Genomic DNA, 15,353 nt, shown 5'->3' on the forward strand with positions numbered 1-15,353 from the left:
CATATAACATGTAAAATTTATGTGGAGAGACTTGAAACATTAATAGGGCATGGCCATGTGAAGTAGGGAAAGGGGATTTTTAGGTAGAAGGAAAAGCATGTACAAAGGCCTGGAAATAAGAAAGAACATGAGAAATGAGCATCACACACACAGATGAGAATAAGCTACTCTAGCTATAGTGGAGGCTTTGTGTAAATCACTACAGGGAAACAAAGTGGGTGAGCCAGATTAAGGAAGCCAAGGAATGTGAAGAGTTCTGACTTCCTATGGGAAATTGAGCACATGTTCTACAAGAAAAGCTTATGTAAAGAAAGCATAGCTGGTCTGAGAAGTGCCCAACTTGGAAGCCATTCTATGATCCAGAAGAGATAACCTGATGTTATCTCTATCCTTTTAGAGAAAGTACACAGCCAGAGAAGCAGAGGGCCAAGGCCAAATTTGAAGGATGAGTAGGGGAAGAAGGGTGAGGAGCCAGTGAAGAAAACAGAAGAAACGGAACCACGGGATATAATAAGTTAATATCATGCATTTGGAGTTATCAAGCTATGTGATCTTGGGCAAATTACTTAAAAACTTAAAGATTTCATTTCTTTTCCTGTGAAATGGGGATAATAAATACCTACCCCTCACACACAGTATAAGGATGTAGACACTAATGTACGTAAAGTATTTGGCAGAGTGCAAGGCATGTAGTAAACACCCAATGAACAGCAGCTCTTTGCTGTTATACAGTTCTACCAGTCTCCCTGACTTTTTATCTCTAGTCTCTGTACATTATATTACCTTATCATGACTCATTCCCACCACTCTGTCTGGCTAATTATTCCTCAGATGCCTTTTCTGACTCCTAATGCCGGGTTAGGTAACCCCTATACAGCCCCCTGCACTCTGCAATTTCCTATCACTCTTTAGCATAACTATCTAGTTAATTGTCTGTATCCACTAATGTATGTCTCCTTCCACTAATATTAAGCTCCATGAATTCAAGGATCTAGTCTGACTTACAATCCTAACATACTGCCTGACACATAGCAGACATTCAATAAGTATTTATAGAATGAATAAAAACATTCTGTGGTGATTGTGGTGTGTGATAAATACAGAACAAAATAGAGAACCGAGAAATAAATCCACACATGTACAGTCAACTAATCATTGACAAGGGCACCAAGAACACACAATGGGGAAAGGATGGTCTTTTCAATAAGTGTTGTTGGGAAAACTAGATGTTCACAAGCAAACAAATGAAACTAGACCTCTATCGTAGACTACTCACAAAAAACTAACTCAAAATAGATTAAAGACTTAAATGTAAGACCTGAAACTGTAAAACTCCTAGAAGAAAACACAAGGGAAATAGCTATTTAACATGGGCCCTGGCAATGATATTTTGGATATAACAACAAAAGCACAGGCAACAAAAGCAAAAATAGACAAGTGGGACTACACCAAACTAAAAAGCTTCTTGCACAGCAAAGAAAACAATTGACAGAGTGAAGAGGCAACCTATGGAATGGGAGAAACTATTTGCCAACCATATATCTGAAAAGGGGTTAATTTCCACAATATATAACAAACTCATTCAACTTAACAGCAAAAATACGAAAAATAAAATTAAAAATTGGGCAAAGGGCCTGAATAGACATTTTTCTAAAGAAGACATACAAATGGCAACAGACACATGAAAAAGTTACTAACATCACTAATCATCAAGGAAATGCAAATCGAAACCACAATGAGATATCACCTCATACCTGTTAGGATGGCTAGTATCAAAATGGCAAAAGATAACAAGTGTTGGTGAGAATGTGGAGCAAAAAGAACTCTTGTACACTGCCGATGGGAATATAAACTGGAGACGCCACTAAGGAAAACTGTACAGAGGTTCCTGAAAAAATAAAAAATAGAACTACCATATGACCCAGCAATCCCACATCTGGGTATATCTAAAGGAAATGAAATCAGTATTTTGAAGAGATATCTGCACTCCCATGTTCATTGCAGCATTGTTCACAATAGCTAAAATATGGAAACAACCTAAGTGTCTATCAATGGATGAATGGATACAGAAAATTCCACATAATGGAATATTATTCAGCCATAGAAAGAAGGAAATCCTGCCATTTGTGACAACATGGGTGAACCTGGAGGACATTATGCTAAGTGACATAATCCAGACAGAGAAAAACAAATGCTGTATGATTGCACTTATATGTGGAATTTCTTTAAAAAGTCAAACTGATAGAAGCAGAGAGTAGAATGGTGGTTGCCAGGGGCTCTCTGGGTGGGGGGGTTGCAGGGGTGGAATGAACAGATGTTGAATCAAAGAAGACAAAGTTTCATTTATAAGGTGAAAAAGTTCAGGAGATCTAATGTACAGCATAATGACTTTAGTTAATAATACTGTATTGTACACTGAGAATTAGCAAAGAGAGTAGATCTTAAGTGTTCTTACCATGCACACACACAAATGGTAACTATGCGAGTGATGGATGTGTTAAATAATTTGTGGTAATCATTTCACAATGTATATATACATCAAATCATCACACTGTATACTTTAAATATATACAATTTTACTTGTCAATTATACCTTAATAAAGCTAGGGGGAAAAAGAAAGCTTTAAGAAACCAATGTGAAACTGACTAACTTCATTAAAACTTGAGTGCTAACTTCTCTTGGGATATACATTTTCTAATATTCTTGTTTTGAGGAGTGAGGGAGACTTGGAAGTTGGCATCTTGCTGCATCTCCCCTGTACCATGTTTATTTCTATCCTTTTGCTCCTGAGCCAAGTGAGTGAGGCTCCTGTCAGGGAAAGCTGGTGAAGACTCCTTCCCTCCCTCAGAGCAAGCAGGGCCACGTAACCTAGGAGGGGCTTGGCTGGGTTATATTAGCCCTCTTGGGTGTGCCTGGTCTTCCTGTTCTCAGAGACCAAGCACACTCTATGACTGGCAGAGTGCATTTGAAGAGAAACATACAGGAAAACATTTCACAGCAAAATTGATGGGATGCAGCAAAAGCTATATCCAGAGGAACACATATAGCTTTTAAAACCCTTACAATTAAAGAGAAATATATAAAATTAAGAAATTCAGTATTTATCTTAAGATATTAGACAAAGTACAACAAAACAAATCAGGAAGAGGAAATTAATAAAAGACAGTAAAAATGAAATTAGGAAGAATAAATAATAACAAATCCAAAGTCAATACTTTTAATACTAATAAAATAAGCAATGATTCTGTGTGCCAGACTTAAAAAAGAGAGAGAGCTAAACTATACAAACTTAGAATTAAGAAAGGAAACAAATACAGAATATAGAAGAGATGCAAAGAACTTTAGGATATTACTCCCTTTGGTAACAAGGAAACATACTGGAATGGGTAAAGATTTCCTAGAAAAATAAAAATGACCATAAACAACCTAAGAAGAAGTGAAATTTGAATATACCAGGTACCCTGAAAGAGAATAGAAAGGTAATTGAAAATCTACTTCGCTGAAACTTCAGTTACACATATATACATTCTTTTTTATATTCTTTTCCACTATGGTTTATCTTCACTGGTTCAACATCCAGACAGTCTCATAGCTAAACTCCTTCTAACCTTTAAAGAACTGTAATTCCAATATTATTTAAACCATGCTAGACTGCTCATAAATATGGAAAGCCCCCAATTTATGTTATAAAGCCAGCATAACTGTATAACAAGCAAGGAAAAAGAGAACTATATACAAATGTCATTTATACACACAAATCTTAATTTCTAAATAAAATATTACCACATAGAATCCAGAAATATATCAAAACTGTTAGAGTATGACTGTTATATGTTGAAGTCCTAACCATTATTAATGCCTTAGAATGGGACTTTACTTGTAAACAGGATCTTTACTGAGGTAATCAAATAAAAAATGAGGTCATTAGGGTGGACTCTAATCCAATATGACAGGTATTCTATAAAAAAGGGAAATGTGGACACCAGGAAAGACATGCATAGAGGGAAGATGATATGAAAAAACAGAAAGAAGATGGCCATGTGAAGACAAAGCATTGGAGTGATGCATCTACAATCCAAGGATTGCCAAAGATTGTTGGCAAATCACTACAGGCTATAAACAGGCAAGGATGAATCCTCCCACACAGGTTTCAGAGGGAGCATGGCCCTGTTGACACCTTGATTTTAGACTTCTAGCTTCCAGAACTATACAACAGTTTCTATTGTTTTAAGCCACCCAGTTTGTGGTACTTTGTTATGACGGCACTAGAAAATGAATACAATGACCAAGAAGGTTTATTCCAGGAATTCAAATGTGGATCAATATCAGCAAATCTGTCAGTCATAGTCTATTACACATCAACAAATTAATGTGGACAAAAAACTACATGATGTCACATATGCTGAAAAGGCATTTCATAAAACCTGCAGCAAATCTTAAAAACTCTAATTAGGAATAGAAAGACAAAATAAAGACCATAAGTCAAGAACAAATATTATCCTAAACAGTAAAACTCTAAAACAATTTCATCTAAAATCATAAATTAGACAAATTTGTCAACAATCACTATTATTATTTAATATTCTCTTGGAAGTGCTAGCAAGTTCAATATGACAAAAATTACTGATATAAACAGGAGAAAAGAAGAGATACAACTATTTTTGTTGAGACAACTGCATATCTCAAAATCTTAAGAACCTCTAATAAAATGCCTACTAGAATTAAAAGATAATTTGGCTTTTTTTTATATTAGCAGTAAGTTTTTAGATATGGAAAATATTCCACTTACAATAGTGACAAGAATTATAAAATACTTGAGAATAAATTTAAAAAGAAAGGCACAGAATTTATACAAAGATAATTGTAAGGTCTTATTGAAGAGCATAAAATAAGAGCTGAAGAAATGGAAAGCCATGCCATATTCTTGGATGGCAAATTTTACTATTATAAAAATGCCAATTCTTTCAAAGATAATATATAAACTTAATTCAATTCCAAATAGAATCCAACAGGAAATTATCAGGAGAAAGTGGATTAATTGAGCTTAATATTTATATAAAAATTTAAATTGGATTCTTGTTTTATATCACACGCAAAAGTGTAATTCAAATGGATTAAAGACTTAGATGAAGAATATAAAAATCTTTGGATAAACTATATGTATTGTCTAGAAGTTGGAAGAACCATGTTACACAAGGAAGGAAATTCAGATGCTATAAACAAAAGGATGTACATGTTTGACAAATAAAAGTTTAAAATTTTTTGATATGATAAAAAGATATCATAAATAAAAATTAGAAACAACAAATTTAGAAAAATGCTGTTATAAATTGACAAGAAAAAGATTGCCCAAAGAAAATGAGTTTGAGCTTTGCTCGAGAAAAATGAGCAAAGAATATAACTAATTTATAGTACATTGTCAATAAATATGCAAAAATATGCTCACTGTAGTCAGGGAAATGCAAATTACACTACTATTGAGAAATCACTTTACACCCATCAGATTGACAAAAATATAAAAGAGCAATAACACCTATTATTGCCACTAAGGATAAAGATAAGGGTACTCTCATACAGAGACGGCAGAAATATGATTCAACAACAAATATTTTAAAATTAAAACATATTCCTTGAATCGGCAATTCCATTCTCAGAAAGCTATTCCAAGATGTATGTACAAGGATGTTTTTGACGGTATTGTGTATCTGTGTAAAAATCTAGAAACAGAGTTATTAATTATGAATGAATTACAGTTGACCCTTGAACAACAGGGGTTTGAACTGTGCGGGCCCACTTATACATGGATTTTTTTCACTAAATACGTACCACAGTACTACATGACCCGTAGTTGGTTGAATCCTCAGATATGGAGGAGGGCTGACTGTAAAGTTATGTACAGACTTTTTGTGTGTGTGTGTGTGTGTGGTACGCGGGCTTCTCACTGTTTTGTCCTCTCCCGTTGCGGATCACAGGCTCTGGACACGCAGGCTCAGCGGCCATGGCTCACGGGCCCAGCCGCTCTGCGGCATGTGGGATTTTCCCGGACTGGGGCACGAACCCGTGTCCCCTGCATCGGCAGGTGGACTCTCAACCACTGCGCCACCAGGGAAGCCCCTATGTACAGACTTTTGACTGCATGGAGTCAGCACCCCTGACCCCTGCGTTATTCAAGGGTCAACCATAATTCTGAAAAAATAGGTGAATAACTTTTGATACATTCACATCATGGGATATTATTAAGCTACGCTATACAATCAAATAAGACCTAAACTTGTTGACATAGGATCTGCAAAGGATACAAGACACAGAGAAGTGTGTAGAATCTAATCCATTTTTTAAAAAAAATTAAAACCCCTAAATAGGTATATGACTACACACACACACAAACATATATGAAAAAACACAAAATGATACATATTGAATAGTTAACGTGTTATCTGGTGGATGGGTTATGAGGTGGATAGAGAAATGGAGGAAAGGGGAAGGGGAGAAGCAAGAGAAAAAGAGAGACTGTACTAAAATCACTAGTGTGTAAGTTATGCTTCAATTCATTAAAATTTGTATATACCTTACATGAGTATATATACATTTATTTTTTCTAAGAAATTAAGAAAAATAAAAAAGGTGTTTCTCTACTGACTTGTAGAGATGTCTGTGATACATAGTCAAAAGGCAGTTTAGAATAATGTATATATTACACATGTATTTCTGTAAAAGAACACTCAGCTCATCCTTCCTAAGTGTGTACACAAGCAAGGAAAAAGTTATAGAATGCTACACACTAGCTGGTTAGCACTGAATATCTCTGGAGTCCAAACTGGGATTGGGGATAGCAGCAGAGATAATTAGCTTCTTCCTTACACATCTTCACGTGTTTTATTTCTTGAAAAAATGAAAACCAATAAATGAACAAAGCCAAATGCCTACAGGAGACAGAGTGAAGCAGGCTTAGTGGGGGCTGTGACGAAGCAGAATACACAACTAAAAACATCCAGAAAGGATCATCATAAATCAGGTATTCTCATTCAGTTCTCAGATCTTTAGCAGGCCCCATTTTACCCTCCTTTTCTGATTGGTGCTAAATTAAAAATAGATACTTACAATAATGATTCATTATATTTTTCTTTTCTATTCCAAAATTCCATTTCTCACTACTATTTTTTTATGGTATGCAAATTACCATCAGAAAAATCACACTTTTAAAAACATGCTTGAATAATAGTGTCCGTTAAATTTGTTCATGACCTGATTAATTTTTACAGTATGCAAATATGATTTCATGTTTAATTTTGTTCTTCTTGATACTTCTGCCAAATTTCCTTCTTTTTGTGACAATTTCATTTTGTCTCCTAATTTATTTTTTTCCCTCATTTCTTCTACTTAAGAGCACTTAGACATAGCATTTGCCCTTTTATTTATCTAGGGCTCATTTCCATATAAAATACTTCCCTTAAAAAGGTTTACTTTTGTAAATTACAAAATATATTCTCCTTGACAAAAATCTAAAAATATAGAAGAATATAAAGGTGAAAATAAAAATCATTCATGATCCAACTACTCAGATCACTGTTATCACCTGTAAAAATATCATTTCCTTTACAGGTGCAACCAATGCTATTGTCCTATCCATGCTGTTTTCCTGTATATTATACAAATTAATCACACTTTAAAGCTTATAATTGGGCATAGGCAGAATCTTTTCTTGTTTGTACAATACTCAGGATTGAAATAGCCCTGTTATTTATGAAGTAACCCTCATATGCCTAGAAACTTATTGAATGGTGCTCTCAAAAACTCTATTTGGTGGTGAGATGAATTGGGAGATTGGGATTGACATATATACACTGATATGTATAAAATAGCTACCTAATAAGAACTTGCTGTATAAAAATAAATAAATAAAATAAAATTTAAAAACCCCTCTACATCTGGGGTAAAAACACTGAGAAACCCTATACTTTCAGTAGCAGGCCACCAATTTGATGATGAGTATGGGACTGAGGGAATTTCAAAATGAATAGGAGGGGAGGGAGGGAGGGAAGACTTAGAAGTCACTTGCAGTATTTTAACAGTAGAATGTTATAATGGCTGTTTTTCCCCATGAACCACGCTATGCATTGAGTGAATGTTCAGTAAATATGAACTAATCTTCGTGTTTCATATCCATTTTTTAAAACTCTAAAATAAAGGTACAAAATGGGAGTGGGAAGTGTCCAAGAAAAGCTGGAGTAGAAGCTTTTTTTAAGATACAAATGTTAATAGAAGAGAACTATGGAAAACAAATTCAGGAAGCAATCTTTGACCAGAGCATGCTGTGGGAGGTGATCAGAATATGGGTTACTAGAAAATATTAGCATGAGATTTAAAGAAATTTTCTTGTACTGTCACTTGTTTCCCTGGTTCTTGTTTGATGACACTTTGCATTATCTCACCAAGGTTTTATGTGACTCCACAAAGCATTTCTGTGCTGTTAGTCTCAGAAACAATACAAGAAATACAACACTTTTATTAATCAATAAGGAAGGCGACTATTTGCACTGAGCAAGAGTGACCTGGACAGGTGCTTCCTGTCGCTTGCATACCTGTTGTTTCGCCAACATTTTCTCTTTTATTTCTAACTCCAGTTTTAACTGTCTTTCCAGAAAGGCAGCTTTCTTCATGATAGTTGCTATAGTGATCTCCTTCTGATGAAGCTCCTCTGTTAGGTCAGAGATTTCATTCCTTATTCTTTCCTGCTCAGAGCTATGGTACTCTTCCTCCTGATAGAGTTGGCTTCTTATCTGCAGCAGATATTTTCCAGAAAATAGTAACAAATCCTTTATACAGCAGCTGAAAGGTTTTATTGGCCATGTTCGGTCTTCCCATCCTATCTTAAAACTTTGCCAGACCTCACTTTACCCTTCTTTTCTGATCAATGCTAAATGAAAAAGATACTTACAATAATGATTCATTTACTTTTTCCTTCCAATTTCAATTTTTTTTTCACTTATATTTTCTATTGTATGTAAGTCATCACCAACTACTGATACCACTTTAATGATGACTTTGACAGGAAGGTGGGGAAAGTATTATCAAGCACTTTTTCACCAGCTTCATTGAGGTATAATTGCTATACAAAAACTGCACATAGCTCATGGATAAAATTTGGTGAGTTTGGACATACACTTGTGTTACTATCACCATAATCAAGAAAATAAACATTACATTACCTCTAAAAGTTTCTTTGTGTCCCCTGTTGTTTTAATTTTGTGTATGTGTGGTAAGAATACTTAACTCAAGCTCTACCTTCTTAACAAATTTTTAAGTGCACAATACCTTATTGTTTATTGTTGCACTGTGTTGTGCAGCAGACTGTGGAACTCACTCATCTCGTGTAACTTACTTCATACCCATTAAACCACCACTCCGGATTTGGTGTCATGGAAGAGCATGGGACCCACAACCCAGAGGCTGATGAACCATTTTTTAGGGAGAAAAAAATTGGCTTAGTGAGTTTAAGTGACTTGCTCAAATTCATAAAGCTATTAACTGGCAGAGCTAGGTCTAGAACTTAGGACTGTTGGATCTAAATTCAGTGCTTTTTTGGACTAAATCATGCTGTACTATTTGTGACTGAACACTATGTTTTTTAGAATCTTGTTACAATAAATTTCAAACTTAAGGTGTCCATCAAAAAGCATCACCTACATTTCTTAAGCCGGTGGAGTCTCATATTCTTAACTTTAGCTAAACCTTCCAAGGTAGAAACCTCTGGATCACCTTGGACTCCTCCCCTCCCTCATCCTCCCAAATCAAGTCAGGTAGCAAATTCTGTCCCTTCTGTTTCACCCTCTCTTAAATCTCACCTCTGCTTTCCATTCCTACTACCACTGTCTTAGTCCAGCCTCCTCCCGGCTTTCTAGAAATCTTTCACTCTCTCTAATTCTTGAGGTTCAGAGATAAAGTATGTAATTACTGGTCTCAAAAAAAAAAAATCACAGTCCATCGGGGGAAAGAGGAAAATAAACAGAACAGTGTAGCAACTGATATCAGCAGTAGGTAGTGGAGTAGAGCTTACTCCAGCCTGGGGATGCCAGGATAGGATTCCCAGAGGAAGGGACATCGCACTGAATACTGAAGGATGAATGGAAGCCAGATGCAAGAGAGAGATGGAGGTGAGCTCCCAGGCAACGAATGCTGTGAAAGAGCGGGGTCAGAGGGAGAAGGCACACTCAGTGAACCAAAAGGAGTTTGGAGTGGCTGGGACTTGGTGCGTTGTGAGAAGTAAGGCTGGAGAGTTAAGTAGGGGCCATTCACAAAGAGATTTATATGAATTTACCCCTCGGAACTTACTTCAAAAACTTTTTTTTCATTTCATCTTTAAACATTTCAGGATATATCTCTAAAAGAATAGCAGTGTGCTCTCTCTCTTTTCTAACATAACCAGAATACCATTGTAATGTCTTAAAAATATTAACAACAATTCCTCAATATCATACAATATCCAGGCACTATCAAATTTAAAATTGTATCAGAAGTGTAATGAATGGTTTTCAGGTTTGCTTATTTGAATTGAGATCTAAATATGGTCCACACATTGAGACTGGCACCTATCTTTTTTTTTTTTCCCCCCTGTACGGGGGCCTCTCACTGCTGTGGCCTCTCCCGTTGCGGAGCACAGGCTCCGGACGCGCAGGCTCCGGACGCGCAGGCTCAGCGGCCATGGCTCACGGGCCCAGCCGCTCCGCGGCATGTGGGACCCTCCTGGACCGGGGCACGAACCCATGTCCCCTGCATCGGCAGGCGGACTCTCAACCACTGCGCCACCAGGGAAGTCCCTGGCACCTATCTTTTTAAAGCTTCTCTTTGTGCATGCATGTGCATGTGCGTGTGTGTGTGTGTGTGCTGAGTACTCTGCATACACCGTCTTATTTAATCACCACAATCTCTATATTCAAGATCAGAAAATTAAGATACATAGCTGTTCACAGTCACATTCTTGGTGACAGGCAGTCTGATTCCAGGTCCCTACCCATTGTGCTATGTAACCTCTGTGAGCATGGCCCTAGAATGTGGTTCCCACATTGGAAAAAAGCCAGAGTGGGATGACCTAACATGGAAAGTACTCAGGTCAGTAAGGTAACCATAGTCCAGCCTCAGGTTTTATACCATCAATCTCTCATCTGAGGCTATTCTTTTTATTAAAATTTTTAGAATTTCAGAGTTGGACATAACCTTAGAAATCACATGGTCTAACTCCATCATTTAAAAAATGGAAAAAAAAAAGGCTCACAGGGAAAGGAACTGACTGGGTCTAAGTTATCCAGCTCCTAAGAGTAGAAGCATAGACTAGGAGACTGAAGTACAAATACCCTTACCCCAGGACAATATTACACATCTCCTTTTGTCTCCCATCTTCTCTCTCCAATTTTTTCTCTTACAATTTATTCGATGAACAATGGGGTTGTTCTATCATTTGCCCCAATTTGGATTTTGCTGATTGCATCCCCATAGTGTAGTTTAACATGTTTTCTTAAAATGGTATTTTTAAAATGTGGGAAAAAATGAATATATTATCATGAAGAAGGAGTAAACTATTTTCATTATTTTCACAACATTTAGATATTAAAACATGCTATACTGCAAAATTTCTTTTTAAATGAGATTAATTTACCTAGCTGTAAATGACTTTTGGCTTTATTAAAAATGTCAATTTTATCACAAAATAAGTGACTAAAAATCATTCTATATTGACAAAAGAGAAAGAAATAAAACACTTGCAAGATTCATAATACATGGCTCTTGTTGGTTTTATTACAAGAGAATGAAAATGCTCTCTACAAACACTTCCCAGAAACTATAGCTATTTATACACAATTCATTTGTTACCTTTTCTGCACAGCAATGCATTATCTAGAGGTCTCCCAGAGTCTGTAAAGAGATTTGTGTCTTGCAGTCTCTCCCTCCACATCAAAACTGTGCAAAATCAGTAGATTCCTTCTAAGTTTTATTACTCTACCTAAATCTATGAGGTTAAGAACAGTGTAACTATACTTTAGGAGGATTTAATCAACCTTTTATCATAATGTATTCACCGGGGACTCCAGTCAAAAACAGTTTTTAAAGTTATATTTTAAAATATCAGTAAAATAAGTTTCATGGGATTATGTGAAAAAATAAGGAAAATGATCATTAATTCATAACACCTTTTCTACACTTAATAGTTGCCTGACAGTCAATTCCTCAGTAGATGGGATTTGTCTTTTACATGATTATATTTACTACAGAAATAAGCAGTATAGCAACAGTCCTACTAGATACTCAATAAATGTTTGTTTAATTTATACAAACAACTGAATTTATGACCCTATACAATTATGGGAGACTTCAGCCTTAACATTAATTAATTTGTTCTCTAAATATTTATTTTCACTCATTGTGTGTCAGGCACTTTGCTGGGCACTAGATGATAATTCAAAGCCACATCCAGTATTTTCCTACTTTTAACAATTGTTTAGACTATATAGCATTGAATATTCTGTGTAATCCTTAAACTGAAAGACCAGAGAAGTGGGTAGCAGCCATGAGAAACTCATGGGAAAGCCACTACTGAATTTTACTAGAGGAAGAAGACAGTTTTTGTAGCTGCCTAGCTCCTGGCAGAGTACTTGGCACATGTTAGGTGCTCAATGACAAAATGTGGGTGTAACCAATAACAATAGCAGCCAACATCTATTAGGTGCTTCCTCTGAGCTAGGTAGGCCCTGTTTTAAGCATTTTACTTGCATTTTTTTATGGATTTTAACTTAAAGGAAGAGTATGAATTCTGGAGCCAGATTGCCTGGATTCAAATCTGGCCCCTGCTACTTACTAGTTATATAATATTGGTGGAAATTACTGACCTTCTCTGCGCCTTAGTTTCCTTAAATGTAAAAGAGGATAGTATTAGTACCTACCTTATAAGATGGTTGTGAGGAATACATGAATTAGGATTTGTTAAGCCCTTAGAACAGCTTCTGGCACATGGCAAGAGTTGTTTAAGCTTGTTTAATCCTCATCACAACCTTATGAGGTAGGGCTAATTATCCCACCCCCATCCTAGAAATGAGGACCATAAGCAGCTCGCATAGGCAACTTCCCAAAGCTTACGCACCTAGTGTGTGGTTTTGAGTGCAGGCCTCTGCTCTCACACTTACTGTGCTCAGCTACTCTGCATGGAGCCACAGCCCCTCTGTGTTTCCTGGGCAGTCTCCCAGCAGCAGAGTGATGACCTAAGGTTTGTGTTTCTTATAGCATCACACAGAAGAGTGTCAGAATTGGTAGTTTAGCAGCTTGGTAGGTTATATAACACAGAAGGAAAAAGAAGGGAGTGAGAGGGAAGATTATTTTCCCCCTTTGTATTCAGAGACTTCAGATCTGCCTGGAAGAACAAAGCTCATTATTTGCCATACCTTGTTCAATTCTTTTTCATGATTTGGTTGATCTGGGGTCACTGCAAACAGCTCTTTCCATTGTTTTTCTGTTTTTTTAATAGATGGTGAATAAGATGATTCAAGTCTACAAATTATAATGAGTAAAAATTAAGCTTAACTTGATACATTGTTAGGATTATATTGTTAATTTAGGCCATCATAGGATGCAGAGATAGATTATTAGTCTGCTGGAAACATTTCTAGTTACAGAAATGGCAAGTTCTAATACATTCAGGTCCCATAAGTATTTGCATATTTAACTGAGTGCAAATAGTCTTAGTGAAAAAAATAAAACTTAGTTATTAATATGGAATTTCAATTATACATTAAAAATTGGCTGAATACTGGATTTGCATATGTAGATAAGATTTTTGGATAAGAACAAAAGACTGTTTGGTATAATAAAATAGCTTGGGAGCCAGTTTAAAAAAGAAAATACACCTGACCTGCTTCTACATTGTGGAAAGGAACTATGTCAGGAGATGTCCGAGGGGAGCCACTACTCTGTAAAAGTGATCCAAAATGATTAAATCTGACAGTCTACCCAGAGAGAGTGCAAAAATGTCTATTTTTTGGCTGCTAAATTTATAAAATGGAATAGCAACCACATATGGACACTAGAGAGGAAAGGCAGAAACTAGTATAAAAAGTACCATTTCCATAGGAAGGTTGGAGAACTAGAAACAGGTAATGTTCACTTCCACATCAGGGAGGTTGGTAAAATTAAAAAAACATTAAAGCAGAAAAATAAAGATAACCAGGCAAGAAAAGAAACATGCTTTCCACTATTGCTGGACTAACCTGGTAGAGTCTGGGGTTTTGAGGAATGTACCCACCTGTAAGTGAGCATAATTTTAGATTTCCAAAGAGCTTTTTAAAAAGTTCCACAAATCAAAAACTTAAGCCACACATTCAAACACAACAAAATCTGAGTAATGATAGAGAAATAACTAATGTAAAGATGGAAAATAAAGGGCTCTTTTAAAAGGTATAAATTAATAGTGATATCCCTGAGGTACATATGTCTGGACTAGATTGCTTTTTTCTGATTATCAAATATACATGTTAACTGTAGAAAACAGAGTTTATCAGAGTATATACTGTGATAAATTGTCATCTAGGAAAAACTGTTGTCAGCATTTTTGTGTATATATTAATTGTCTTTTTTGCCTGTGCATATGTGTATAAAAACATACATGTTTCCTGTACCATTAGAATGTACTGAACACATTATTTTTCAGTCCCCTTTTGTTTCCCACTCAGTAATATATTGTGAGTATTTTATCCAATATTCTCCTAAAACATTATCTCAGGATCAATCCTAAATGTCTCTTATTTGCTATGATTTTAGAAAGGTGAAAAATGAAATTTCCTATTTTTTAAATTCTTCCGAAGCAATTCAGGGAGTGGAATGCTGAACTGAATGGTAAAACCTCATAATGATCTTATAAATTTCAGTGAGTGAATGGAACAAACATCAAGCTTTAATGCGGACAAGTTCAAAGAAGAAAACAATAATCATGCTAATATAAAGATATAAAGGAACTATCATTTATCTTGTAAGAAGGGAATGTAGAAATTATTTTTATAACTCTCAGAACGTATCAGCTCAAGGTGTTTCTATAAGAAAAGAAAAAGCTAACAAAATCTTAGCATTATGGAGAAAGGTTCTGAAAATGAATGAAGACATTATAATGCTACTATTATAAAGCTATTGTGTGTCTACATTCAGTAGCCTTGGCTGCTTCACCTTAATACAGCTGTAAAGACAAAACAGAGTCTAAATAAAAAAAAAAAAAAAAAAAACATTAAAGAGGATAGAATCATGTTCATATGAGAACAAACTCTAAGAATTAGAAACTTTCAGTGGGAAAGATGAAGGCTGAGAAGACTCTGCCCAA

General features: G+C 35.7%; 1 protein-coding gene across 1 annotated transcript in view; it reads right to left on the bottom strand.

Annotated features, from left to right (window-relative positions):
* Nucleotides 1-15,353, bottom strand: part of DEUP1 (deuterosome assembly protein 1) — a 222,413-nt gene that overhangs the window by 32,776 nt on the left and 174,284 nt on the right. Inside the window, exons 15-16 of the mRNA XM_082628463.1 lie at nucleotides 13,432-13,537; nucleotides 8,584-8,781 (exon numbers count right to left, since the gene is read on the bottom strand). Coding sequence (XP_082484589.1) covers nucleotides 8,584-8,781; nucleotides 13,432-13,537 — 304 coding nt within the window. The remainder of the gene's footprint in view (nucleotides 1-8,583; nucleotides 8,782-13,431; nucleotides 13,538-15,353) is intronic.

The sequence above is a fragment of the Mesoplodon mirus genome, assembly GCF_964341445.2.
Source record: "Mesoplodon mirus genome assembly, chromosome: 7".
Classification (NCBI taxonomy): domain Eukaryota; kingdom Metazoa; phylum Chordata; class Mammalia; order Artiodactyla; family Ziphiidae; genus Mesoplodon; species Mesoplodon mirus.